This window comes from Harpia harpyja, chromosome 7 (genome assembly GCF_026419915.1).
Source record: "Harpia harpyja isolate bHarHar1 chromosome 7, bHarHar1 primary haplotype, whole genome shotgun sequence".
NCBI lineage: Eukaryota > Metazoa > Chordata > Aves > Accipitriformes > Accipitridae > Harpia > Harpia harpyja.
In genome coordinates, this window is record NC_068946.1 from 15460247 (window position 1) to 15486657 (window position 26411).

A 26411-nucleotide genomic window follows, 5' to 3' on the forward strand; every position below is an offset into this window, starting at 1 on the left:
GTTGCTAGAGTAGAGGCTGACACCCTTCTTGTTAGCTTTGAAGTATGCGTTAGATCTTTATGTGTTTTTGACTTTCAGTTTTTTTCCAAACATAAAAAAATTTCTCATAATGGATTTCAGTTGCTAATGTGGTTCAGTTTACCTTAGGAAGTGGTACAAAGGTGAAAAAGAATAAAAGCCACAATGGGATAACTGGCCTCCAGCTTTCTTTTCTCAGCTTGTGAAAAGGCAATAGGAGGTTATGGCATTAATAGGGAACAGAATATGAAGAGAGAGTAGTATCTGAAGTGTTTGGATGCAGGGGTTTAGTTAGCAGGGAGTCAGTTTGCAACATGGCTTGCTAGAGTATGTCATAGGTTGAGCCAGAACAGCGTGAAGATGCAGCAAGAGGACTTCTGCAAAAATGGATTTGTCTTCCAAATTCCCCTTTCAATAGGGCTCACTTGTGTGTTGTAAAATAGTGGGTATGAAAAACATTAGAGCAGGGTTGTAAGGAAGGAGGTGCAGGTCTCTTAGGTGTAGCTAAATTGTTTTCTGATTCCTGAACGCTCTGCATGGGCTTCTTTAAAGATACCATTTCTAGTACAATCATTTGGGTTTAAAGTACGTACCTGAGGTGATGGGAACCTGATGAAGCTCTGAAAACATACTTGAGTTTCTTGGCTTCACCCAGGAAACACAAATGAGAATATAGCCAGAGGGCATGATTTTTGCAAAGACTGAGAACAGTTTTATTCCTGAGTGAATGTTTTTAAAAAATGTTTTAGCAAAGCTAAAAATTCAGTTTTATAAATCTCAAATGGAGAAGTATTAGTAAATTGATATTTGTGTATAGCCTGGATTTTTTTGCTTCCAATAAAATGTCACAGTAGCCTCAGAGGCACCTCTGGTTCTGGCTTGACTTAGGTCCCAGCGATTCGAGGTATTGCACCAATTCTTCGTGTGATGTGGGAAACGTGGGTTGCGAGCATGGCTTGTGTAATGGTGATAATCAATGTAGTAATGATGATAATCGTTCTCTCCCTCTCCCCTTGCAGACCTGATTTGACATGTCAGCCCTTTCAAACTTTGCAGTAACTGTTGAGATTTGGAAGAAGTTGAACTTAACATGAGCTTGCATGTGGTTTGCAACATCTTTTTTGCCCTGCTCTCTTGCTGCTGCTCCAGAGTGCTGAGGGAGTTGAGGGTGAGGTGGGACAGACTGCCTGGGAGGAGAAGGCAAAGGAGGGATGGCGAATGGTTGCAGATCTTGGGATCACAATGATTGATTTGCTTGCCTTCAGTTCCCTGCAAACTTGCAGTTTTATCTGCGAGTGGAAGCTGAAAGAGGCTTTGTGTTATAGTTAGTCACTGAGTCTAAAGTTCATTTGTCAAATGTTTTGAGTTTCCAAAATAAATAATTCCTACTTGTATAGGTCTGCTGTTTTCTGAAGTGCCTTGTAATAATAGCAGGTGCGTTTTAAATAGGAAGCCGAGGAAGAAAGCCTTTTCTAATGGAGCGTTTAGTTACATATTACCTTTTTTAACTGTAACGTTGTAAGCAGTTTTAAGGCAAAAGATAATGGCAGCCCTGAGTCCTTGCCTCTCTTCTTTGCTTTCTCTCTGCTTCAGGACACTGTCTCTTGCTCAGCTGTGCATTGTGTTAAGACACAGGTTTTTAGAGATGCTTTGATGGTTCTGTGATGGTTTAATGTTTTGGTGGTTTAACAGTCTCTTAGGCAAAATGGTAATGAAATTGAGTAAGTGGGCATTATCCTTATTACAGGAAAATAAAAACTAATTGGGCATCTGAAGGAGCACCTGAGATGAGTATCCACACTGCTTACGTGCACTGCTGAAGCTGAGTCTGGGTGTCCCCGTGCAGTCGCGGGGAAGGAGACAGAGGGCTCAGGAGAGCATCCCGGGTGAGCATCCCGGGCACCTGCCTGTCCCTGGGCTGCCTTCAGGGGAGACCCTCTCCTTGCCCCACAAGGTTAGGGAGACAGAGTCTGCCAAACGGACACAAACCGGGGTTTCCCATACCTGCCCCCACCCCAATGTCCTGCTCTAGATTCTCCATCTCAGCTATTAGGAAATAAACCTGCCTATCTTAGCAGATCTATTTGCAGTTGAAATAAAAAGGGGCCCCTTTTCACTGTTTCCTTGTTGCTGTAACTAAGGATTTCACATTGGTTCCAGCTTAGCATTAATTCCCTTTGAGAGCATGCCTTGGATTGCATTAACATTTTTTTTGACATTTGACAAAAGCCTTGTTTAAACAAGTTAGATGTGCATCAGGCTAATAAATATAAAACCCATCAGATTATTCCTGCTGCGTTGTTCTCTGGAGAACAGTGTCTCATTTGTATATTTTCCACTAATCATCTCCAAATCTTGCAAGGGTGATAGCAAGTTAGGGAAAGTGGACTTACTATTACATATGGTATAGTCAGGGAAAAAAAGGCTCTGTTTTGACAACCAGCATAGCAATCGTGGAGACATGACTCGAGTTCTAAAAAATGTTTTCAGAAATGTGTTGCATAAACAAGTCATAATTTCCCTTGCGGAGAGGGGAACTGTTTTTCTAGATGTACTTCTGTACAAACATGCTGGACCCATTTTCTGTAGCCACAATTTAAAGAACTGAAAAAGTAAATCTGAATGTTCATATGATGCCAGAGCACAGATTTTGGTTGACAGGCAAGGAATTTGGGCCATAAGTCAATTTGTAAGTAATTGAACTTAGATACTGCATATTTTTGCATCTGGGTGCTGTGACTGCACCAGATGGTACAGGGCAGCAGAAGAATAAAGCATCCTCAATTGCACCATTGCTCATTTTACAGTCTTGTCTAGCACCGCTTGCTTGCAGGTTACTTGAGAGGGAAGAGCATTTAGGCATGTAGAAGAGCGTTGGTTTGCAAGCTGAGTTACTGGATCACACCCATTTAACCATATTGACTTCATCGTGGCTGCATGGGTGTGATGGGGGTTAGAGTTTGCCTCTGTCTACATTAATCACACTTACAGCATGCAACCACCGAGCTGAGAAATTGTGAATAAACTCTATAGATGGATGGATAAATGATGTGTTGGGGAAGGGTGGAGTTGGCTTTTATGGGGGAAACCATGCCTCACGTTTACTGGAGTTCTTTAGGGGAGGACAAGGGAAATCTGTTTATTTTGATGGCTGAAAGAATTGCTCTTGCTAGAGACTCGAGCTGAGCTGCCAACAGATAAGAGGGAGGGTCCTCTTGTGTATATAACTTTTTAAAAAGTAGGAAATCATGTATAGGAATAAATAGTTGATTTTTCCCTTTGAAAAAACCCAGCAGCAAGTCTTGAAGGAATTTGTACTGCAGCCTCTTCTGGTTAAGATACTGATAAATGCCCTGGGAAAGGGGATGAAAGAGGGTGATAATTTACGATTCGCTTGGGGTAGTAAAAAACAGGAGCTGGTTGTGCAGAGTTACAGAAAAATCTTGCAATGGTTAGTGGTGGACATACTGGCAGATTAAACTTAATGTGGATGAGTGCAAAGAGTCGCATGGGGAGAGGGCAGTGCTAACTCGTGTATCGCATCTCTGAATGAGCTGTAAGTCTCAGTAAAGATACTGGCATCTGTAAGAGCTTTGTGGAAATTGCGAATGAAGTGCTTTGCAAGGCTCAAAGCAAAGAGTGTTAAGGACAGAAAACAGAGCAAGTTGTCATGCCTCCATTGAAAGGGTGTAGTGTGCACATTTCTGGAGGCTTTGGGGGGGTGATTGTGGTCCTCGCATCTGGAAGTAAGTGTAGGAGAACAAAAAGGTGCATTAGAAAGGCAGTGAGTTTGGTCCAGGCAAGAACCAATCCAGCTAAGCAGAGTGGTGCAGCCTGGGAGGGGGAAGGCAAGAGGGATCATCGTGAGAGAGGAGGGGGATAAAGATGGAATCACTCTTGATTCTCCCTTCTTACACAAGGATTAAGAAGCGTCTTGTGAAACTACTAAGAGGCAGATGAAAAACCACCCCAATAATTTTTTCTTTTGTTATAATCCAAAAGATAATTGAGCTGTGAGTCCCTGTAGGACCTGAGGAGTGTCAGTCCTTAGCAGAGATGCACAGCTGTTAGCTGACATATAAAATATGTGAAGGGCTGTATTTATATGAAGAGGCTACTTCTATCTGAACTGCATGTTGAGCTAAGTTGGGGGAGAGCAGGGGCAAGCTGTGCGTGATGCCACCTTGTCCGTTCTCATCTGCTGCCGACCTGTGCCAGGGTAGGAAGGCAGATGAATTATTAGTCTGGGTTTTGGTGTTTGCCGCTCTTAAGAGTTTGTGCTTTTGTCACTGTTCTATTAAGTGTGACTTGATAGTCCCTTTATCTCCTTCCTCCTATGCCTTCCCCCCGCCCCCAGGGTCACTGTAGTTTTGCTGATTCACCACTATTTACTTCACGTTCTGCTGCGTTTGGTGATGCTCAAGATGTTGCCCCAGTATAACCTCTTCTGTGGAATCCCAGTGGTGGAAATCCTTTGGCTAGCCTGACTTTTCACTGCATGCTTGGCTTTCTTTGAGTATTGTTGCTGTTTTACCTATATAAAATAACTATTTTCTCCTCTACCAAGTAGTCACCAAGTTCCTCTTGATTACGTTTTGTTTTTTTGTTGAGTTACAGCCATCCTTACCTATCTGAAAAGCTAAAAGTATTTTCAGCCTGCCAAGCAATGCATCTCAGTCGTTTTTTTGCATCTCTGTTGTGACTTTCTTCTTTCCGGCTTGCCAAATAAAATCTTTTCCTCTATTCATTTGGAATGTTCTTCTCATTTACCCCACTTCATCTTTTTTAATTTATACTTTGACATTGACATTGATTCTTCATTTGCCAACTGTATTAGCTGTTCCTCTTCATCTTTGATGCATCACAGGAAGGTTTCTCATTAATATTCAGATTTGAATAAGAAAGTCTAATTCCTTATTTGTGTTTGTAGTTAGGAAAGACAATATAGGATATGATTTTTTAAGTGTCTCATTTTGGGTACTTTGGACATCTTTTCCTGGGCATGGGTTTAGTCCTGTATTTTTACCACTGGTATTCAGCAGTTTGTAAGCAGCACATCACTCCCTTGATGTCTTGAGCATGGCTTGTTACAGCTCAAAATCTTATAGCCAGATTTTCACTTAGTTACATTTGGGGTAATCTTTCCTGTGCTGGCACTACCCTTCCCTTGAGACAGGAGATGGTATAAAACAGACCTCACCTTTGACACTGACCTGCTTTCTAGTGAAATCCAACAAAATAAGACATTTACCAAACATTTCATCTCCAGTGGCTTCTTTTTCTTCCTGGAGTCCAATACAACCACGGTTGCTTGTGTAGCTGCATTCTCTGAGGCTTTGGTGCTTGTAGAAATATTGTGTATTGCCTGAAAAAGAAAGATATTATTTCATTGCAGAGCACAGATATAACTCGAAGAATCAGGACAGCCCAGAGCCCTAGTTAAGTGAGCAGTGCTGCTTTCTGGTACTTCTCTGGTGGCAAGAATATGAAGCAATGTAGTAGATTTTAGCCATGTATATTTAACAGGATTGCTCTAGCTGACATAGTTGTAGAAACAATTTAAGCCAAGGATATGTTTTATTCCCCTCCTCTGCTGAATGTGAGAGCAGCTATATCTCTGGGTTTGCCCAGTTCACATGCTTGGGGAAAGAAGAGGCTATCTTCAGCGTGCCTGGGAGAGGCACAGGGCGGAGGGAGTGTGAGAATGGATGGGGTGGCACAGCCAGCTTGGTGGAGATTGGCTGGTTGGTGTGAATCCACTTGGGCAGGGATGGTTTTTCTGTTGTGCTTAGTGAGAATCTTTTTGGTAGCACATTTCATTTAAAAAAAAAAAAAAAGAGACTAATAAGACTTCTAAAAAAAGAGGAAAAAAGCAAGCTGTTAAGATATCCTTAGTTTCAAAGTGATCATTTACTTTCCCAGTTTTACTGGGGCAGGGAACAGCTTTACTACAATGACGCTTTCATTTTCTCTTTGTCAGCTTTTTATATTCCTTTCAACTTCTTGTTGTGGTCATCATCGCCCTGTTGTAAAAGGGGCCAGCTGGGACCAGTATTTTTCAGTGTCACATTTCTCCGAGGGATTAAGGAACGTGCATTTTATTGGAATTAAGTTGTAATCCCGATCGTCCTCTCTCAGAACATCCCTCTTTGAAGTGTGCTGTGCTTCTCTGATGGCAGAGTTGTCTAAAGAGAAAACAGTGGTTTTATTTGTGGGATTTTAATTTTTCTTAAACTAACTCCCTGTCAGCTCTGGAACCCAACCCACTTGAAAATAGAGGGAATGTGAAGTTTTTCTTGTTACATGTGTAATTTATTTTTCCTTATAAACAGCTTACAGCCAAAATATCTTCTGTATTTGTTTTTGGTTTGGTTTGGGGATTTGTTGGGGTTTTTTGGGGGGGGGGGTGTTAAGATGACTAGTCTTGGTTGGAGCTACATTATATTTAAGGACAAACCAAATATTTTGGTGGTGTTAGATTTAAAACTTCAAGCATGAAACTGGTTTGGGGAATATACTTGGAAACATTATACATCATTCAGTCCTGTTGTAGGAAGCATGGGACTTTTTCCAGCCGTGGGAGCTAAGGAGGTAACGTTTTTGAAATCACCTGAAAGCTGTGTGTTGAACGAGGTTAAGTATAGCTGTAGATGTAAGACAGATGAGGGGGAGAGTGGAAATATTAGCAGCAACAAAATACTTTTCAATTTCAACAATTTAAAAATTCAAGACAAAACCGAAGTGCCATGGTGACAGAGAAGTGCACTTAAATTCCCAAGCCCAAAAGCGTGTTTTAAGAAAGGCTGACTCGTTGACTGTTAAGATTGTATAGCTCTTTCCATCACTGGTCTTCCTTTTGTTTCCATGGCAGCACAAAGGATAACGCTGTTGCAGCTGCCAGTTGCTATTGGAAGATAGATTATGGGTTTGACCTAAATATCTATTTAATATAGTTCTCAGTTACAGGGCATGGTTTTTCAGTTGTCAAATATCTGTGAGGCTCTAATGAGTTTCAGCTGAGGTGCCTGGTGCCTTAAAGAAGCTGAGCTTAGAGCAGTTTTCCATCTTACAATTAGCAAGTGGGTATTGCCAGCAATAAATCTGACCAATATCAAACATTTATGTTGGAACTGTAAAAGCTCTTGGGATTCTACCCTTTCTGACAGTACTGGGAAGGATGGGGAGTCTTTTAAACTGATAGTTCACAAAAATCCCTCTTGTTTTAGGATTGTAATTGAGTTGCTATGTGGTAATTCTCATGACTTCTTCTGCAATGGATGTATTAATCGTATTAACGAAGTGTAAATACGGTGTTGTGCGTGATGGGACATGACTTCCCAGCAGTCTCACCAGAGCCTGGCTTGAGTTCCCAGCCGAAGCGGTACAGAGGAGGGCTGGGAGGGGACAGAGCCCGTTGCAATTCTGCTTTTGGGTTAAACTGCGTAAGAGGAATAAATGCCACTTCTGAAACTCAGGAAGGAAAAAGGGGACTGTTTGGAATTGTGTAGTTGCAGCAGTAATTTCTAATTGGCGTACAGCGGAAAGTCATATAATTCTATCAAACTGAGCGAGTAGGGAGAAAAAAACCTTAACTTTTCCTGATACTGATATGGATGTTTTTTTAAAAATGTTATTTCTTACTGCTTTGTAGTTATTGTTTGTATACAGAATAGAATGTATAGCAGAGAGGATCTATATCAAAAGCTGACTGGTTTTTTCTTTTTTTTTAAGAACAGGTATAAGATGAATGAGAAAATTAATACATAAAAAGGGCCTTTTGGAATATGACACACTCTTCCAAATAATATTTTATGCAAAGCTTAAAAATCAGCACGTCAGAATATTTTTCTGCTATCCTGTGTTGGAATTGAGTTGGTGCTTTGACTTGAAATGCTGGGGGCTAAGTTGGAGAGATCGTGTGCTGAGAGATTACCCCTCCTCTGAAAAATGCATGTTTTATTAGTATCACAAGTCTCAACCCAAAAGTTGCATGTTTCCCTCTTTGCTGAGAAAATTAGCACACAAGCTTTGGGAAATATGTTCTGAAAGTGCTCCTTTGATATGGCTCCAAAAGAGAGATGTGTGGTTTTATCTGCATCTTTGTGGGCAAGTGGGAACTTGTAGGAATATTTTCTATACCTGTTCGCTCTCAGGTTTTTATTTCAAAGTAGGAAGTAACTCTAAATATTGCTTGTAATGCAGAAATTACTGAGGGGGGTCAGGGTGTGATGCAGTTGTTGGTGCTTTAACTTCATTCACGTGTTTTTGAGGCCTCTCGTTCTTGTCAAAAAGAAAAGGATATTTTGCTGAGGGTTTCCAGAGAAATCCCTTGGCTTTTTTTTTTGTTTATATGGCTTTTCCTCATTTAAAAGGACAGCAGAGGGACTTTGGGATGGCCTGAGGGAAGCTCTTACTAAGAAGCTTTCCAAGAGTCATGGAAGATTTAAGTCTTTTCATGTTGTACTGCAGAGACATCTGCCTGCTCTTTGCTCATCCCTCCTTTTGGACAGGTTTGCCATTAGGTTTTCATCTCAATCAGATGAAAAGAAATCTGTGAGCTTCTCAGGCTTTGGATTGAATTGCTAGTCAAGGGTGAGATATTTTGGTGACAATAAAGGACAAAACAAGGTTAGTGGAGCCAGGGCTGGTGCAGTACAAGGAATGAAGCAGAGGCTCCTGTGCTGGCACTGCAGATGGTGGGGCTGTGGACTGCCATCGTGGTATTGGGGCAGCTTAGGTTCTCCCAAAATATTAATCAACAGACAGGCTTCACTGGCTTGTGGGGATTTTTTAAGCAGGAGGGACCTGAAGGATCTCAAGTAAATCTAATCAGCCCCAGTTAAAAGTATTTACTCTCTGGTGTGATTAGCTGTCTTGCTGCTGTTGCCCATGGCAGTAAATGGAGCTCGTTTAGGTTAGCAGAGGGCTTCCAGCATTAAAAATCAAGTATGGGATGAAACAGACTGCTGAACACCTAAGACGGGCTTTTTCTGTGGTTATTCCTATAATTGCTATGGAAATTCTCTGGTTTTCATATGTGACTTCCCTCCCCTCTTCAGAATCATGGATGGTTGAATTGACCTTGATCCTGTTGTCTATCAATAACATTGTTTTGCTAATGTTTATTTTGTTTTTAGTGATTGTTCCTGGGTTTGAAGAAGGAAATTTGTTTTTCTATTTGAAAAGTTATTCTAAGCAGGGCTTTTATAGAGAGTGTTGGAATGGTCAGACCTTCTTGGAAGTCTGCTGCTGCTCTGTGCCATGGAGTACGTAGATCTTGCCAAGAATGGCCATCAAATCCCAAGATTTCGCTGCAACATTGTGTTCATGGGGAACCAAAGTAGCATGTACACCTGATTCTTGATACTGGAACTAATAGAGAAGGTTCCTCTGGCTGGAGCTGACTTACTAAACTGAGGTTTTAAAATAGCCAAGGATTTTGTTATAGTTTGTGCTTTGGTGTAGTGATGTGTAAGTGGAATTGAGAAACTCTAAATGGAGTGGTGGAAATAAAAAAAAAAAAAAAAAAGAAAAAAATGAAGGCTATTTTGTGGAAAAGCAAACTTGGCAAAGAAATGCAACTTAAACTATCTTCTTGGTGCATGTTTTAAAAATAAATGATTGACACCATGCCTATTTGAAGCTTTTGATCATTGATGCAGAAGTTAAATGAACAGGACATACAACTGTGATTAATTATTGACAAGAGTCATTCCTTTCATATGTATAGGCTGTAGTTAGATGTGAAGGTTGAGTTCACTTGAATTCCAAAGTCGGAAAGTAATGCAAACAAGACTCCAGTTGATCAACTTCATACATGTGGTTCTATTTATTATGCAGATCTCTTCCAATATGTTTAAATCAACATGTGGTAGTGGGGGTTTTGTTTCATCAGCAGAGTATGTTTGTGGACTACCCAATTTGTGCATTGCATGCTTTAGTTTGATGCATCCAATATTTCATAGTCATGCTGTAGCTATAAGTTAGTTTTCTTTAGTTAAAAAAAAAACAAACAAACCACCAACAAATCCCCAAGCTTGTTTGTCATGTTCTATCTGCAAGTATTTGACCTTTTCACCTTAACTTCCATGGGTCTTGGGATTAACTTGGAATAAATCACTCCTTTCTGAGGCATTTGTACTAGAACTAAATTGGTTAGGGTGCTTCAGAGTCCATACAAATGATGGTACATGAACCTTGTTTTGCGAAAGAGCCAGATGCTCTTTCATGACATGTTCTGGTTTTAAGTGTCATTATTCCTTGTAAACATGCCAATGTAAATTGTACTGGGGAGGGAAGATTACCTCATAGATCTCCTAAAAACCAGTTTGTTGGTTTTTTGGTTTCTTAAAAAAAGGGCAGTGAAAGATCTTCTGTAATTTAAATGCAAATTGAAGATAATAGTATTGTGAAATTTTAGTTTAAATTAGTTGGGTTGAGGTCAAGCTTTTTTTTTTTTTTAACAGTCATATTTTTGTAATAAAGTGGTATTTCAAATATTCCTGAGTATTTTGGACACTCAAAACCTGTGTGTGTAGCAATAACCAGGTACTTAACAAAAAGGAGAAGGTAACTTTGTCAAGAAGTCCAGCACCTTGTCAAGTTAGTTTTATTATATTTCTTTTACCCTATAGCTGATCAGAATTAAAATGCATGTATTTCCTGTATTGAGGGTACTTGATGTCTGAGACAGTTTGTTTTGGAAGGTCATTGTGTGGGTTCTTGGTGCATTTCAATGAAGGAAGGACCAAGCAGGATGGATAAATCCATGCCCTTGGGCTGGATCACTTTTGCTCTCTGCAACTGCCATCTTTCTGCTTCATGTTTTGGCCTCTTGGCTTTTTGGAAATTTACCTTTCATTGCCTCTCCTACCTGATTTATGCTTTTGGAATGTACAGATCTTACAAAATAATAATTAAATGGGGTTTTTTTTGTTTGTTTTCTTTTTTTTTTTTTTTTAAAGTGGCAGGGCTTCCAATGTTCTTGTTACCCTTGTGAGTCTACCCCTTGGCTTAATTGGTAGATTCTGTGTGCACCCGCCCCCCCCCCCCCCCCCAGTTCTCCAGGCTGGTAGCAGTAGCAGTGATCTGCTCACTCTTTTTTTTTTTTTTTTTTTTTTAATCTTCTGTGGTAGTAAAATCCAATGTTTCTTCTTTATTGAAGCTTGTTGACATTAATAGAGAGTTCTCACATTTTGTTTCACACACATACACCCCCGCCAGTCAGGCATAGTACTTGCCTGAAACTGATGGTTTTCCTTGACCCCTGAGAATCTGGAGATCAGCTGAAACCTCCTTGTACTGTATGGCCTTGGCTAGTTCCTCCTGCTGCTGAGTCTTGCAGATAAAATGGCAAGTTTAATTTTTATCCATTTATCCATTTTTTGCAGATAGTTAAGAAGAAAGGAATATGCATGCACAGGTACAGAGAAAGGAGAAGCAGGCATGTTCACATCATACTATACAAACATATCTTGAAACTATACGAATGCGTATTTCTGGAATTAATTCTGTCAGGAAAGAGGGTTTGGGGACAGAGCTATGGAACATAAATGATACTTGGGGTTATGAAGAGGAATGCAGAGGGTAACTTAGGTCTGTCATGCAGTTACATATAATTAATACTTAGTCAAAACTGTTTCATGGAATCAGGCTTAACTGGAGGAGTCTTTCTTGATCTGATATTCAAGTTTTTGCATGGTAAGATGTGGATTTAACTTGTTAGCTATGCTGTAATGTTGCTGTGATATGGAGGCTATCAGTGTAATTATAGTCTGACTAATGAGTTCTGTTTAAAGAAGGAAAAAAAAAAGCGGTAATCCAAAGCATCAGATTCATAAGTGCAAGTTAGGTGATAACTTTTACTGGGGAGGGAGCAGTGGTTAAACATACAATGATATAATTTAAATCAGCACTTGCAGTTTTCATGCATTTGAAATAACTGTGGATCTTTATTACTGTTCCACAAGTGATGACCAAAATAGTAAGTATGTAAAGTTACAGAAGCATCACTTGGGAAATCTGTACTTTATGTCCCCTGAAGAAGTACGCTTGTGTGGAGAGGAACTGTTTAATGTGTTGGTTTCTCACTATGGTCAGTTCTTTCATATCATGGTTGGGTTGGATGGCAATTTCTTCTCTTTTCCACTACTTCCCAAGTCCTTCCTCAAGGATACCCCTTCTGTGAAAGGCTACAGCAGGTTTCTGGAGGTGGTGGTTTGATTCCTGTGGTTTTGGTGCTCTACAGACTTTCCGGAGGCTGTTAGAGAAGCTCTGGGACCTGGAATGAGGCTGTCACAAGGGTGGCTGGATGTTCGACTTGTCCCCCTGACAGCCGGAGAGGAGCCCAAGGCCGAGGCACTGCTTGTCAGCTCAGTTCGGGCACTCATATCCACACTGTTGTGCTCTGGTATCTTCCATTGCTCACTGTAAAGAAAAAAATCTTCCTTCCCGCAGGAGGGTGGGAAGGAAAACACCTAGACCAAGCTGCGGTCCTTTTTGAGTGCCTTAATCATAAGGCTCCTAGAGCAGGTCTGTTATGCGATGTTCTTGACTGAAATATTTCTGCTGGTTTGTCTTCATCTCTTAAGTTTATTTTCAGCTTGTCATGCTACGGAAAGTTCTCCCTGACTTGCCCAGTTTGAGGCTTGATCAAGTTTTCACATGTTCCTGGTTTCTAGATAGTCTTCTGGCTGGAGACAAGAAGACAGGGCAGTTGCTGCTCAGGTCAGGTGTCTCTACCCTGGTGAATCCTGTGTCCCTGCCCATTTAAATAGAGGGACACTTTTGACTTGGGCAGTCTCTGAACTAAATTGCGGTTGGTGTGCAGGAAAAACGTATTTTTCTGCATGTGTCTCCTGTTCTTTACTAAGTATCATCTGCTGGTCTCTGCTGTAGTAAAAGGATACTGCCACAGCTGAATCTTTGGCCTGACCTGGAGCAGCCTTTTTATATGCTGATGGGGTATTTTCTAAGCTATGCAGTAAATAATATGTATGCCAGCTGCACAGAATTACTTAAAAAGGAGGAATGCTTTTGGAGGACTGTGACAGCTTGAGACATCCTTTCCCCCCAACCCCAGTTCATCCTTTGCCATCCTCTCTATCCTCATCTTTCCCTTTCTTGGCTTGGAGCCTTTGTTTGGTCTGAGACTGTGATGATGTTTGACAAATGCTTTTCTGCTACTTCAACATAAACAGCTCACTCTGAGCTCAGGATGGGGTGGTAACCAGAAGGTGCTGTTCATTTGCACCATTTCATAGTGCTTCAAGTCATTGTTACGTGTTACTTGAAATTGTAATGTTTAGCTCTAAAATGCTTAGTTTGCTTATCCCAAGCATATTTAGTAATCCTTGGGTTTCCTTCTATGGTAAGAAATGCTGATACAATCGTGGAGGAGAAACGAAAAATACTTACAAGTAGTATTTGCTTTCTTAAACCTTTACTAGGTAAACAGAATTGACAAGCAGTGGGTTGCAGGAAAATGATTTGAGTGCTGCTTCCTGGTCAGACCTCACTAATACAAGAGACTAGTTTTAACTGGTGTACAGCCCCATCCAGTATAGATGTAAACCTGGGACTTCAGTTTTTGATCATCTCAGATTGCTTCCGATCATGCAACAGGAGTCTAATGACCATAATGTCTTCTTCTGCAGCTGGAATACCAAAAGGTTAACCCAGGTTTTCAGAGCATCTTAATCTAAGCCTTTGGTTTTCCTTCTCCTTCCAGTGATGAGTGGGAGGCAGCTCAAGATTGTAATATACCAAGATACTTATTTTTTCAAAGTGTTTTCATGTAAATACACGTGTCCTGCTAGTACACAAAGCCTCTATTTGTAGGTGTAATATAAAGCGATGTGATAAATAAAGATGGAGAAGGCTTCCAAATTCATGGCTAATATCTCTTTGTAATATTGAGCAAAAGTAATGTATTTAGTGGGGGACAGAGATACAATGCAAAATACAGGTTTGCTTTGAGATTGTTTTTAGTTTGGCAGTGGGGAAGCTTGCTCACAGGTGACAGTTTCTTATGTTAGTGAGGATACTACCTGGGGTGGTAAATTGCTTCCAACTTTTTTATTCTCCGGATCAAAAGATATAATGAATAGCCTTCTTCCTCTCCTGATCCGTGTTTCAGAGGGGAGAACCTTTGCTTGCTCACAGAAAATGTGGTCAGGTGTACCTTTTCACCTGTTATTTCCTATAACACTGGGAATTGGCTCTGTAACACCGGGACTACTTCAGTGCTGTTTAATTACTATGGAGCTGCATCTGATCTGCTTGGTGGGAGCATTCTGTGCTTGTGACATGCACTCATTCATCTGGTTTGCATGATTTTGGAGAGGGTTAAATCAGGATTTGGAGTAATGCTTGCTTTCGGTTGACTAGACCTTTGCAGAAGGAACAAAATAAGAAATGTTTTTGGAGGTAGAAAAATAGAGCCTTATTTCTCTTTTTTTTTGTGTGTGTGTAATTGTCAGTGAGGTTGGACCTGAGTGCGGCCCTAAGAACTTAATTTCTATTGGGAGCAATGACAAACTTGACTCACCGGTTTTCCAGAAATCAACCCCCTCCTGCCCCCAGTAGTTTTTATTTAATTTTATAATAAATGGCTCTGTGGTTTATTTCTGTCTAGATTGTGCTACTGAAAAATAGCATGTTTCTAGAATAAACAGATATTCTCCTTTACTGGGCAGGGATGTTACCACTGATGCTGGTAGTTGCAGTTGTTGACATTAAGTATGATGTGCAGTAAAAAATAGCATGTTTTTAGAACAGGCGAATATTCTCATTTACCTGGGTGGAGAAGTTACTGCTGCTGATGGCAACCGCCGTTGTTGACATTTAGCCTGATGAGCAGTCCAAGGCTTTTCTTGTAGAGAAGAAATGTGTCATGGCGGATGGGAAGCAGTTTAACCATGTACAGACTGGAATAGTCTTTTCACAAGCTTGAAGGACTGGAGTTAGTTTGAGCTTGTTGTTAATGCCAGTGGATATGATACAGCTAGACTTGCAGAGAGTGCATCCATTCTGCAGAATGGTAATTTCTGGTATTCTTGAATTTTTATATAATTTATCCAAACCCCTAGTGTTTTTCATGTTGGACTGTCAGTCTCGTAAGATTGAGTGTGACTTTTGGTCTCATGTACCCAAAGCCTTAGCATGAAATTCTGTGTGGCAGACCATTAAATGTCATTGTACTGATTTTGTGAATGTTGTCCACTTTTACAGATGCCTTTGTAAATAGCCAGGAATGGACACTAAGCCGATCTGTACCAGAACTGAAAGTGGTGAGTTTCTATTTACTTCCATCTCTGAAAAACATCCTGAAAATGTTACACACAAGTGAAAATCTTCTAAGCTTCATTAAATCTACTGTTGGGGAAAAAAAAAAATATAGAAAGCAATTTTAAAAAGTAAAGCATTTTTCTTCAACAGAAGTATCTTTATGAAGTTTATGTATCTTCTGTTTTTGTAATCATACTTCAAAGATCTATTTGTATTTTATTGCTGTTTCAACTTGTTTGGCTACGTGAACCAGCTTCCTAGGGTGGCCTTCTTGGAGGGGGAAGTGGAAGTTAGCAGGTGATATGTAAAGCTCCTTTATCTCTCTGTAATACTTTTCCACAATTTCTTCAAGGACCAAATGTGTCTTCTTCCTCTCTTAAAAGAATTTAACTGAATTTATACTGAAAAAAACCCCAAATATTTTGAAGGTTCATATAGTGAATCCAAACCTACATTTTACTATAAGAATGAACAGTGATTTAATAGCTGCTTACAATAACTTTTCCCTTGGCTGAGCCATTTTCCATGTAGGTGGAAGAAAAGGCAAAAATAGCACAGAGACAGATTGGAGGAATTTCCCAGATTTGCCCTTTTATGAACATGGAGGCTGGAGATGAGGGCTGAAACCTCCTTGTAGTAGATATCAAACCAGTAGCTTGTCAAGCCAGCAGCACAGAGTTGTTGAGGCCAGGTTGCTGTGATGTTTATCACGTGGAAGTCCAGTTTTAAACACAATCAGTTTCTCAAACCCTACAGAATGACTGTGGTACCCAAGATACAGAATTTGGTAATACCTTTGGTAGGTGTCTGTGCTGAGCTCCTGTTGTCCAGCTGTAACTGGACGAGCTGCTCTGATCTAAGAACCCATTTGCCGGGTGGCAAAGTGAATTGGTCAACAGCATCTGAATTTAATAATGGATGGTTGGGGCCATGCTTCACTAGGCCACTCCTCATGTGTTAAATGTCTTTTTCCAAATCTGAGTTGATAATAGTGTTTATGGAGGTGAAAGCATAGGTGAAACTTAGCATAATAAGTGCACTAAGGCAAAATGGTATTTTAATTGAAGCTGCTTCCTCACGACTACAGTTATGTTTCTGTTTTGATTTCAGCAGTGCACAAGGTAAGTAGAAGAAAAATGTGGTAGTCAACAGATGTAACTATATGGTACAGGAAGGGCCTGCAGAGGGTCACCAGATTCAGTTTAATTGGTGGTGTAATTTGGAAGACAAATATCTCCCCAAATACCTTGCATGATGAAATACTAAGAATTTAGGACTGGAACGTGGTGGTTGGATATGAGTCCAGTCCACTGTGGTATTAGCTAGCTTATGCTGGGGAGGATCTGCAGAGGGTTTCCTTGTTCATCCCTTCCCCTTCTCTTAGCCCTACTAATTCACAACACCCACCAATAAACTTGGGGCTGGCAGGTGAGACCAAAGCTGCAGATGTTATGTGTTGCAGTACAGAACACAAACAATTGCCGAGCATTAGGTAATGGTCTTGGGGTACAGCTATTTCTTGTGATACCGTGGTTGCGTTATGTGAATACTTGTCTTGGGTATCTTGCCCCCATGTTGTCTGAACCAGTGGTAGGAAAATAAACTTCAGCTGTGTGGCTGCTGTAGAGAATTGATTTTAAGTGGTCAGCATGCATGAGCCTCAAGATTGCTGTCCAAGGCTTCAGTTTGTATAATCCTGGATACAAGCAAAACTCTTACCATTACAAAAATAATAATTTGATTATGCCACTGCAAATTATTGAAGCTAGCAGCGGGAGCTGTAGCTGTGAACTTGTGCTCCAGCAGGAAGGGCAAATTAGGAACTCCATCTAAAATCTGCTGTGCCTTTCCTATACATCTGCCCTTGGGCAGGAGTTGGTGCAGTGAGTCATCTCCGTGTCGTTCCCCTGCTTCCAGCCTCATTGTCGGCGCTCGCTTATGGCTGAGGAAGGAAAAGGCCATGTTAAAAGCCAAACCTGCCTCTTCTGCTGCAGCGCTATCATTACGTTCACCACTAAGGATAACTGTGGGTGTGTTGCTTTCGCTTGTGGCCGTGTTGGGGATGTCAGAGGTATGAGAAGTGTGGAGTGTTTGCTCCTGTCATCGTGCAGTGCAGATGGGGAGATGAGGCTTAATGTCGCAAGGTTATGAAGGAGCCGCAGCTTCAGCTGCTTGAGCGGGCTGTATTCTGCAGAAGATGGTTAGTAGCTCACTGGGAGAGATTGTCTTTGCTATGGAGGCTGGGAGGTCCTTAAATTGAGGCGGTGGTTTGATTTTTTTTTTTTTTTTTAATAGCAGCTGTTGTTATACCCTTCGGCTCTACAGAAGTTTAAGGGGAATAGAAATGGACTCTGGGAGAGTGGAGAAAGCACGCAGGGTTGCAATAAAGAAAAGCTGATGGATGTATTTTTCAACATACTTTTGAGGAAAGAATGCCAGTCTTTCACTCTGCCTCCTTTTTTAGCAATACATATTGGGCTTGATTTCTTTCCAGTTTTCAGAAGGATATTTGTTTTTGCTGATCAAATACTACCAGAGTTTTACTTACAGATGTTGATGCTTCTATTATGGTCAAGAGCATGCTAGGCCAGCTGGGTGAGACCAGTACCTTTCCCGAGCAATGGTGGTGTTCCGGGATCCCGTTTATCCAAATGTAAAATAAGGATCTGTTAGGCAGAATAAATACGAGATCTTTTTGGACAAAATGATTTAATTTGTTCCAAAAAAATGTGCAAAGCGCAGTCAGGCTTCTGTCCTGGATAGCTTTAAAATGCCAAATTCTATCAATACATTTATGCATTTGTACAAACAGGCTTTAGTAGGATGCGGGCATAGTAGTTTGGATTTATTTTACAGCATGTCTGGCACATGCAAATAAATGATTCAGTGTTGCACAAGTCATAAGTGGCAGAGCATTGCGTTGTATCCTTGTTAGCTGAATTTTCTCATTTCTGAACTGGGTTAGGGTGGTATTTTTGTTCCGTAACATGCTTGCCATAACTTTGTGCATTTCATATATATCCATAAATAAATAGAAATGACTCAGATTGTTTTTATATAAAATATGGGAGACAGGAACATGACTACTGTAAAAACAGACTGTGGTGTATTTGTCATACTGGGGGGGGGGGGGGATCATCCTTAAAACAAGTATTAATCCTGATTAAGAGAGAAATTGTGTTAGAAGTCAGATTTTTCCAGTGTAAAGTTTATTGCTTCTAGTTTTCAGAGGTTAATAGTGGGCAGAGACCCGAAGCAATAATGCCAAGCACTGCACTGAACAACAGAAGGCTGATCTGCTAGATGTTAATTTCATGTACTTGTTTTGTATCTGCTAGAAAAGAGATGGCTGCCTTGCCTCTTCAAATGCAGGCACTGAGGTGAGATCTTAAGGACTCCTCTCTCTTACCAGATAAGCGGAGGAGGAGGTAGATGTCTCCTGAATGCTTTCTGAAGTAGTTGTCTAGGGAAAAAAATAAAGCTGTGCTGCAAATGTAGATTTTTATAGTCTGGTTTGAGGACATTTGCTTTGGGTTTGTGTGATTTTTGAGAAGTTAACATTAGTACTCCAACACAAAATTAACTGTGTTAATGCTTTTTTCATGTTCACTTTTTTCACCATTTAAGCCCCTAAAGAACTTTTGTCAGTTTGGGGCGTAGCTTGAAACTGATTTAAAATAGAAAACCAGGAACTTCTCTATGAAGAATTAAATATTCTGATCAAGAAAATCAGTCCTGTATTATCTTTAAAACACCAACCCTTTTTGCTCTCAATCTTGAGACAATGTATGGAAATGAATAAAAGGAGGAAAAGGGAGGAAATACACTGCTTTGCTTTGAGGATTGTGCATGGTTTTTAATAATATATCTTGAGGGAGGAAGGCTCTAATTTTACTATATGAGTTAGTAAAGTAGTTTCTTAATTGAAATACACACCTTGGTCCTCCTGATCAGTGATTTCTGCATCAGTTTGTAGAATCACATTTAATAATGCTCTTCTGGCCAGGCACCTTTGTCTTTCTAGGTGCCTATAAGGAGGAACATACCAGGGAACTGGAGGTGCTGTAAAATTACATATGCTGATAGGGTCTTTAGGATACTTGGGGGAAAAAAATCAAAACAACTGTATTCTCAAATCACTATAGATGTCTTTCAAATATCTGGGCTCTCTAACTAAATACAGTAACATGTCCCAGCCATGGGCAAAGGACATAGCATGGTTGTTCTCACTGGAGCCCAAGTTGCTGCTTTTCTGTTGTTCCTGGCAGCTTTGCCCTCTGACTGGTTATGTTTTTGGCACAGGTAAAATATAAAATAGAATTAATTTGCATCCATGCAGTACTAGTCACTTGTAAGTGAGGGTTTCAGTAACTGTTGTGAAGGTATTTGCTGACTGATTATATCTCCTTATCTAATGGACTTTATTTTGTGCATATGTTTGTGCTACACAGTAGGTCAGAGACAGCATCAGTGTGTGTTGTTTCCAAAGGTCTAGAGCTACTGCTTCTAAAGTGAAAACATAAAACGCTCTTCTCTGTCAGTATTTTCCTAACAAACCCATGTGAAGCTTGCTTGCTTTCCAATTCTTCAGAAATTGTGGTGCTTGGAAAGGGCCTTAGCCTGGCTATTTATCTGCAGAGGTACATCTAATCTGCTGATTTACAGATGGGATTTTTGGTTTGCTTGCCATTTTTGGCCCAGACTTTCATGGTAGGGAGCTGGTGGGGAAGAAGGAGAGGTAGATGCTTGCCTTGGGAATGTGGTGTTCAGCTTCTGCTCCGAGGTGAAGCTGCTGCTGTAGTGAATACAACCTACTGATGAGCTACATGCTGAAGAAAACAGGCAATTATCAAGCAGTTTAGTTGATCTTTAAAAAATTGGAAATCTGTTGAAATCTGGAAAACTGTGTCTTGACCAAATGTATTGGCCATTTAAAAAAAAAAGTTAAATAAGTTTTCACACACTAAGTCTTAACTATTTGAGTGGTGGTGAATCCTGAACAGTGAGAAATACCTTATTCTAGGCAAAGGGGAAAAGGTGGGAAGTAACCTCTCACCGGGAGGCTTTGTGTGGAAAGGGAGAGGGTATCCATTTTGTGATGTGGAGGGGTGCAAAGGCCAAGCTGTTATTCACAGGATTTTGTGTTTGGTTTTTTTTGTCTATGGAAATATGGAATATTTGAATATTTTGCTTATTTAGGGAAGCATATGAGTAGACAAGCTTACTGTAGTTTATTGGTTTATAATGGAGGGAATAGTCATTCACTTAAGAGGTTGCTTGATGTTTTGCAGTTAAAGGACATATGCTAGGTATGGTATTTTCTTCCTGTAACTCACTCCTCACTTGATGTCTGGTTGAACATGGGAGAAAGCTGAAATGCCGTTGTGGTTAAGTCAAGCATTCAGAATGGAGATACAGGATTTGGATGTCAGTGCAATATTGCTTTAGTTTTTGTTCTTTGTATGTGCAGTTGGACGCCCCAGGCTGTTCCCCCCCGCCCCCCTTCTGATTATCTTCCCTATACGTTGAATGGGGGAATTGAGGATCAGCGTTAATACTAATAATAATAGAAAAAAAAATTAGCTAATCAATAGTGTCTGCTTTCTTGTGCCATACAGAATCTTAGGCCTTTACTTTCTGTCCGCTATTCACATTCTCTTTTGAATACAGCAACTCATTTCTGAAATTAATTTTTCTTTAGGTCTTGTCACTTAATTTTCAGTAACACACCATGTACTTTCCCAATGCACTGGTGAGATGAAGGAAAAATCTTGAAAATACAGATGCTAGAGAGAGAGAGCGCGCAGTTTCATTTCTCCTAATAGCTTGTGCTCAAGGTGAAAGACATCAAGCCAGAGTTTGCAGGAAGCTGACCCCAGTGCAGTGCCCACACCACTCGCTCACAGCCGTTCTCTCGGTCATGTTGGCAAACCAGGCAATTTGTAGTTAGTGACTTCATGTTGTAGTTTTTCTGAGTGAATTGCCCAGAGGACTTAAAAATCTGTGTACCCTAAATGTTTAGTCCTCAAACCAAGGGACTCTCTCTCTAGACTCTTTCAAAACCTTTGCTTTTAGCGAGTAAGTGCAGGCGTCTTGCAGGCAACAGCCTTGGTCGTGTTGCAGGTCTGACCTGCTTGCAAAGCAGGGTGTGCAGAGCATACTAATCATTTAGGAGTCTGAGGCATTAGCTGTATCCTTGTCTTGTTGGTGTTTAGCAGCCTGTGTGATGAGGTTTATCAGGTAGATGAAGTCAGGCACCTGCAGAAGTTACCCTTCTCCCTAAAAAGCTTATTGGTCACTTTTTCTTTTCTGTGAAGTTGCAAAAGTATGTCTTGTTAAGAGGGTATCTTCTGTAACTTCTTTTTTAGTGTGTTCCAAGTTAAAGCTTGTTAGTCTTGAAGTGGGAAAACAGATCTGATTAATAGTTTTGTCTCAGCCAGACGTGACTGAAGCTCTGCAGTGTTTCCAGAGAGCATTGTCTCATGGAAGTGGGGTCTGAGAACGCAAGTGGCATTTGCCTCTCTCGCGTATCTTGCACTCACTTTTAGATGTAGACATTTCTCTACATAGTAGCATGGCCTGTAATTTCTCTTAGGTGTAAGTTAGATTAAAAGCTTCCAGTATGGTACACTGGTTTAAATGCTCTTCAAAGTCAGTGCAAAGCCCAATAAACAGATGTGTGTTGTCTAACCACTTGGGCTGTGGCTTCCTTTTTATTTTTGTGGGACTGCTCTTTGATAGCAGCTGTGCCTACAGTGGGTTTCTTGGTTTACATTTCTTTTAATGTCTGTCTTTTTTTTTTTTTTTTTTGATTACAAACTGTTTTCTGTCTGTTCAAGTTCTTTCCTGCTAACCTGAACAAAGGGGGTGAAGCTTCTTGTAGCATTAGGCCAGCCTGAGATCTGGCATCTCTTCTTTTCCTTCCCTTTTCTGCCCCGCACACCCCCAAGTTAGATCACTTTTTTTATTGTTTGCTGTTACTTTTGAAATCTGTTTGGGGGTTCTTGTTTTGGTTTTTTTGTTGGTTTTTTTTTTTTCTTCCACTGTAGCCCACACTGTTCATCATGCTTAAAGCCTATGCTATCATAGGGGCTGGATGATGATGCGACACTTGCTTTCTACTTAAGTTGCTCCTTTATCTGAGCTGTTCTTGCACGTCAGCTGTAGAGATAAAGTGGGCATCCTTTGCAGCACTGTCATCCTTGTTTTAATTGAAGGTTGTTCTGGGCTGTAAAGAATAATACTTGTTTGTTCCTACCTCCTCCCCCCCCATTCCCCGACTCCAAAACTGTCATTGGGTTAGTTTAAGGTGGCACCACTCTGTTGGTTTAAGCAATTTTTGATAAGGAGGATAGTTTCTTACCAGTTAGGATTAAGAAAATGGAGTAGAGAATGTGTATTAATGTGTAACTTGTTCATGCTGCCTCTGTCTATTTGGCAAACTTGGGCAGATCAGCAGAGTTCATCCTCTCTCCAGGGATCTTGTGTTCTGAACCTTTTGGTTAGGGTCACGATAAACATGTAAGAACAGAGTAGGCTTAGGTTTCCTTAAAGGACGAAACAAGTTCCCATCTCCTCCCCCCAAAACTGAGTAAGTAAAGTGTCTTCAGAGATGACAACTGAGCAAGAAAAAAAGACATTTATTTGAAACATAGGGAAAGGATGTTCTTCAAACCCTCCTGTCCCCTGGACTCTGCAGAGCAGGGCAGGCAGCCACGCTTGGACCTCGCTTGCTGCGTCTGTCAGTCTGCTTCTGGTTGATGGTCAGGGCTGGGGACAAGTCGGCAGGACTTGTATTGGCCAGCAACGCAAGACTGCAGCTTGAAGGGGATGGCTTGCTTGGTATTGTGGGAGGCAGGCAGGCTTCGTAACTCCCTCACAGCCCTCTTCAAGCAACAAAAAAAAGCATATCTCCAAGTCTTTGGCATTTGAGCATCTCTGGGAAGAAAACTGTTTTGATGTTGGGCTACATTCTACTACTTCCTCTGCCTGTGTTTTTAAAAACAAATGCTAGCAAACCAGCTTAACAGAAAAATCACATGTGCTTTAAGATTGAGTACTTTTATTTGATTCCATTTGATTCATGTTCCAAATGCTGTAGATGTTTGGGCATGGATGGTTTGGGTTGTAAACTTGATAAAGTGAGGGACTTGTGCAAGTCATAGTGGACATGCCCAGATCTGTCTGTCTATAGCTGTATGTGTTGTGTGTGTGCTTAGGTAGCGAGTCAATGTGAATCACATAGTGGATAGCCTACAGAGGTATTTTCCAGTATGAGAATTTAGTGATGTGTTTTTATTTTTCAGTGAAGAGGTGACAAGCTGGCTCTGAGCTTCAGGCTTCTTCCCTGAAGTCTATATACTGCCTCATGTTCACACTTAGTGAATAAAGGAGTGCTACTAATAAACTGATTTTGTTTTATATGTTTTGTCAGGTATATAGTCTGCTGTAGCCTTAGCTTTTTGGCAGATACTTTATCTGTTGGCATGTTTTGGAGTGTCCCTTTTGTGTGGGCTTTCTCCTCAAGTGCAGAGAAGTTATTTCTGCATTAAGATTTTGCTTGAATATACTGTTTTTTATGGGGATTAATTGCAGTTGAACTTTTTTTTTTCCCCAGGGGATTGTGGGTAACCTAGCAAGTGGCAAGTCTGCACTTGTACACCGGTATCTGACTGGCACGTATGTCCAAGAAGAATCACCTGAAGGTATGTAGATATGCAAATTTCACTAATTAATTTTTTTTCACAAACTACATCTTTATTCATTTTTAATCATGCAGAAACGTATCAGTAAAGAATCCGATTTGCTATTTCAATGTTCATGGAGATTTTTCCTTTAACATTCTCCAGATTGAGATAAGTATATACGATGAGTATAACTGTAGCTTTTTCATAACTACTTAGCATCCTTAAAAACTTTGGCATCCAGTATGTGTCCATATGGGAAACTTCTAGTCCTGTATTGAGAAGATTGACTGCTCCCAGTAGTGCTGCTGCTTTCAACTTGGCTGTTGGAAATCACAATTACTCTATCTAGTACTGTATTTCTGCAGAATCAGGCCCTTTGGTTTGTGATGTTGGGAGAATAAAAATAACTTCAGAAGCCTAAACTAAAGGTGTAACTTACTCCTTGTTTAATATATTATATCTTTGGTTTTGAAGGATTTAAAAAAAAAATGTTCTTATGCCATACAAAATTAATTAATATGTGAAAACATTGTAGTGTTTAACATTAATCCAAGTTTATAGCTTGAAATCAAAAATATCATAGTACCTTGTAGAAGTGTATCTTACACTAAATACTTTTTTGGTTTTTTTTATCTATTCTCCTTATGAACTTTTAAATCCAACTCTGAGACACTGAATTTCTGGTTCCTTCTTTTCCTTACTGGCTGTTCCATTCTTTGCAGATATGGATGCAGGTAACTATACATTGTCTTCATGGCAGCTCTTGTTTTGAAGAGACAGATGGCAGTTTCTGTACTATAGCGTTTTCCCCTTGTTTTGTGTATCATTTTGATTTGTTTCCTTTTGATTTCAAGTCTTTAGTACATCTCACTGTTTTTGTCTCTTGCTGTAGTTGTCTTTTCAGCAATAGTTTGTAGCTTCATGCATCTATGATAACATTTGTTTCAAATTAACTCTTACCAAAGGAAGCTATTAAGCATAGTACTTGACATTTTAACAGTCTTGAATTGTAGTTAAAATGGGAGGAGAGGGAAAGGGAGGGATGGACAAGGCCTTTTCTTGTGTTATTGGAGTAACAGTGGGAAGTCTTCCAGTTTATAAACTTGCCTTAAATGTTTTTGCTGCTTTGTAGCTAGGACTGGTAGGGTGATAACTGAGCCTTGCAACAAAACTATGTGTAGATCACATTTATGCCTGCTGCCTCTGGATGCTGATTGCGGGAAATGGTTATGTAGCATGTTGATCCACTGAATACAAGAAGTCTTCAGCAAAAATGAGTATCTCTGCAGATCTCCTTCCTCATTTCATGAACAGAAAATATTTTGAGGGTTTTTTTCTTGCAAGATTCAAATGTATTGATTATTCACAGGGTTAACAGTCCTTTCCTCCTAAACTATGAATATTTTAGATGGTGTTCCTTGACTGTGTTGCCATCTGTCCTCTTTGTCTTCAAGGATTTTTATTTACAGTGCTTGAGTGACGTTCTGACTGTTTTTCCTGAAAGGATTAGATTACAAAAGCAGTGTCAAATCATTTCTTTGCACATAAGTGTAGCTGACAAGCCTCACTAATGACACCATTCCGTTTCATTAACAGTAGAAAAACTGGAATAATTAAGAGCTCTAATTCACCTTGTAAGGGATAGGGTCAAGATCTCTAATCAAGTTAGTATTAAAGGAAATTCAACCCATATAAATTATCCTTAGTAAACATCTGTAGTAATGATTTGTTAGTGTTTTATTTCTTTCTCATCCAAGCGTAAGTCTATACGCTGCTGTTCTATACAAAACACAGCAGCGGTGCAGATGGTTCTGTTACACTGCGGTGTTGGACTTTTGATTTTTACGTTCTTCAAGGGAACATAGCTTTCGATAAATCAAGGCTAGGTTTACACCTATGTTGGTTTACACATATGTTTACGCCTTTATGGTGGAGACCAGTGCAGATCTTCCTCTTTTCTTTTTCTGAGACTTTTTAAATGTGCTGGATTGTTAAATTGAATGAAGAAGAGTATGTATATCAGGCGTTAAGTTGTCAGCTGCTTGACTGTTTAAGAAAAAACAAAGTTTACTGACTTTGAATGACATACTAACAGCAAAATTTATCAGGCTTCGTATAATTAGTATCTAATTGGTAACATGATGGATGCATACTTCATGTGAAAATGGTGATTACGACCAGGGACTGCGATTTCTGCTCTCCTTTGCCTTCTAAATTGCTACAATTACCATGAAACCTGCCCTGAATTCGACAAGTGCCAGATATCCTGTAGGCCTTTAAGGTAGCTTCAGCCTTCCAGTAAGTGAATCTTAAGTATGGAAAGATGGTTTCATGTTTCCTTCAGCTCTTTTCTTTAAGACAAGACATTTCGCTTCCTGCCTGATACCACCTCCCCTCCAAGAGGGGAATAATGTGATT

General features: G+C 40.2%; 1 protein-coding gene across 10 annotated transcripts in view; it reads left to right on the forward strand.

Moving 5' to 3' along the window:
- AGAP1 (ArfGAP with GTPase domain, ankyrin repeat and PH domain 1) overlaps nt 1-26411 on the forward strand; it is a 402057-nt gene that overhangs the window by 109737 nt on the left and 265909 nt on the right. For 5 of the 10 annotated variants that reach the window (XM_052791201.1, XM_052791199.1, XM_052791200.1 and 2 more), the window contains exons 2-4: nt 15250-15308; nt 23924-24011; nt 24716-24727. In XM_052791201.1, coding sequence (XP_052647161.1) covers nt 15250-15308; nt 23924-24011; nt 24716-24727 — 159 coding nt within the window. The remainder of the gene's footprint in view (nt 1-15249; nt 15309-23923; nt 24012-24715; nt 24728-26411) is intronic. The other 5 variants (XM_052791202.1, XM_052791204.1, XM_052791205.1 and 2 more) reach the window with 1 other exon arrangement.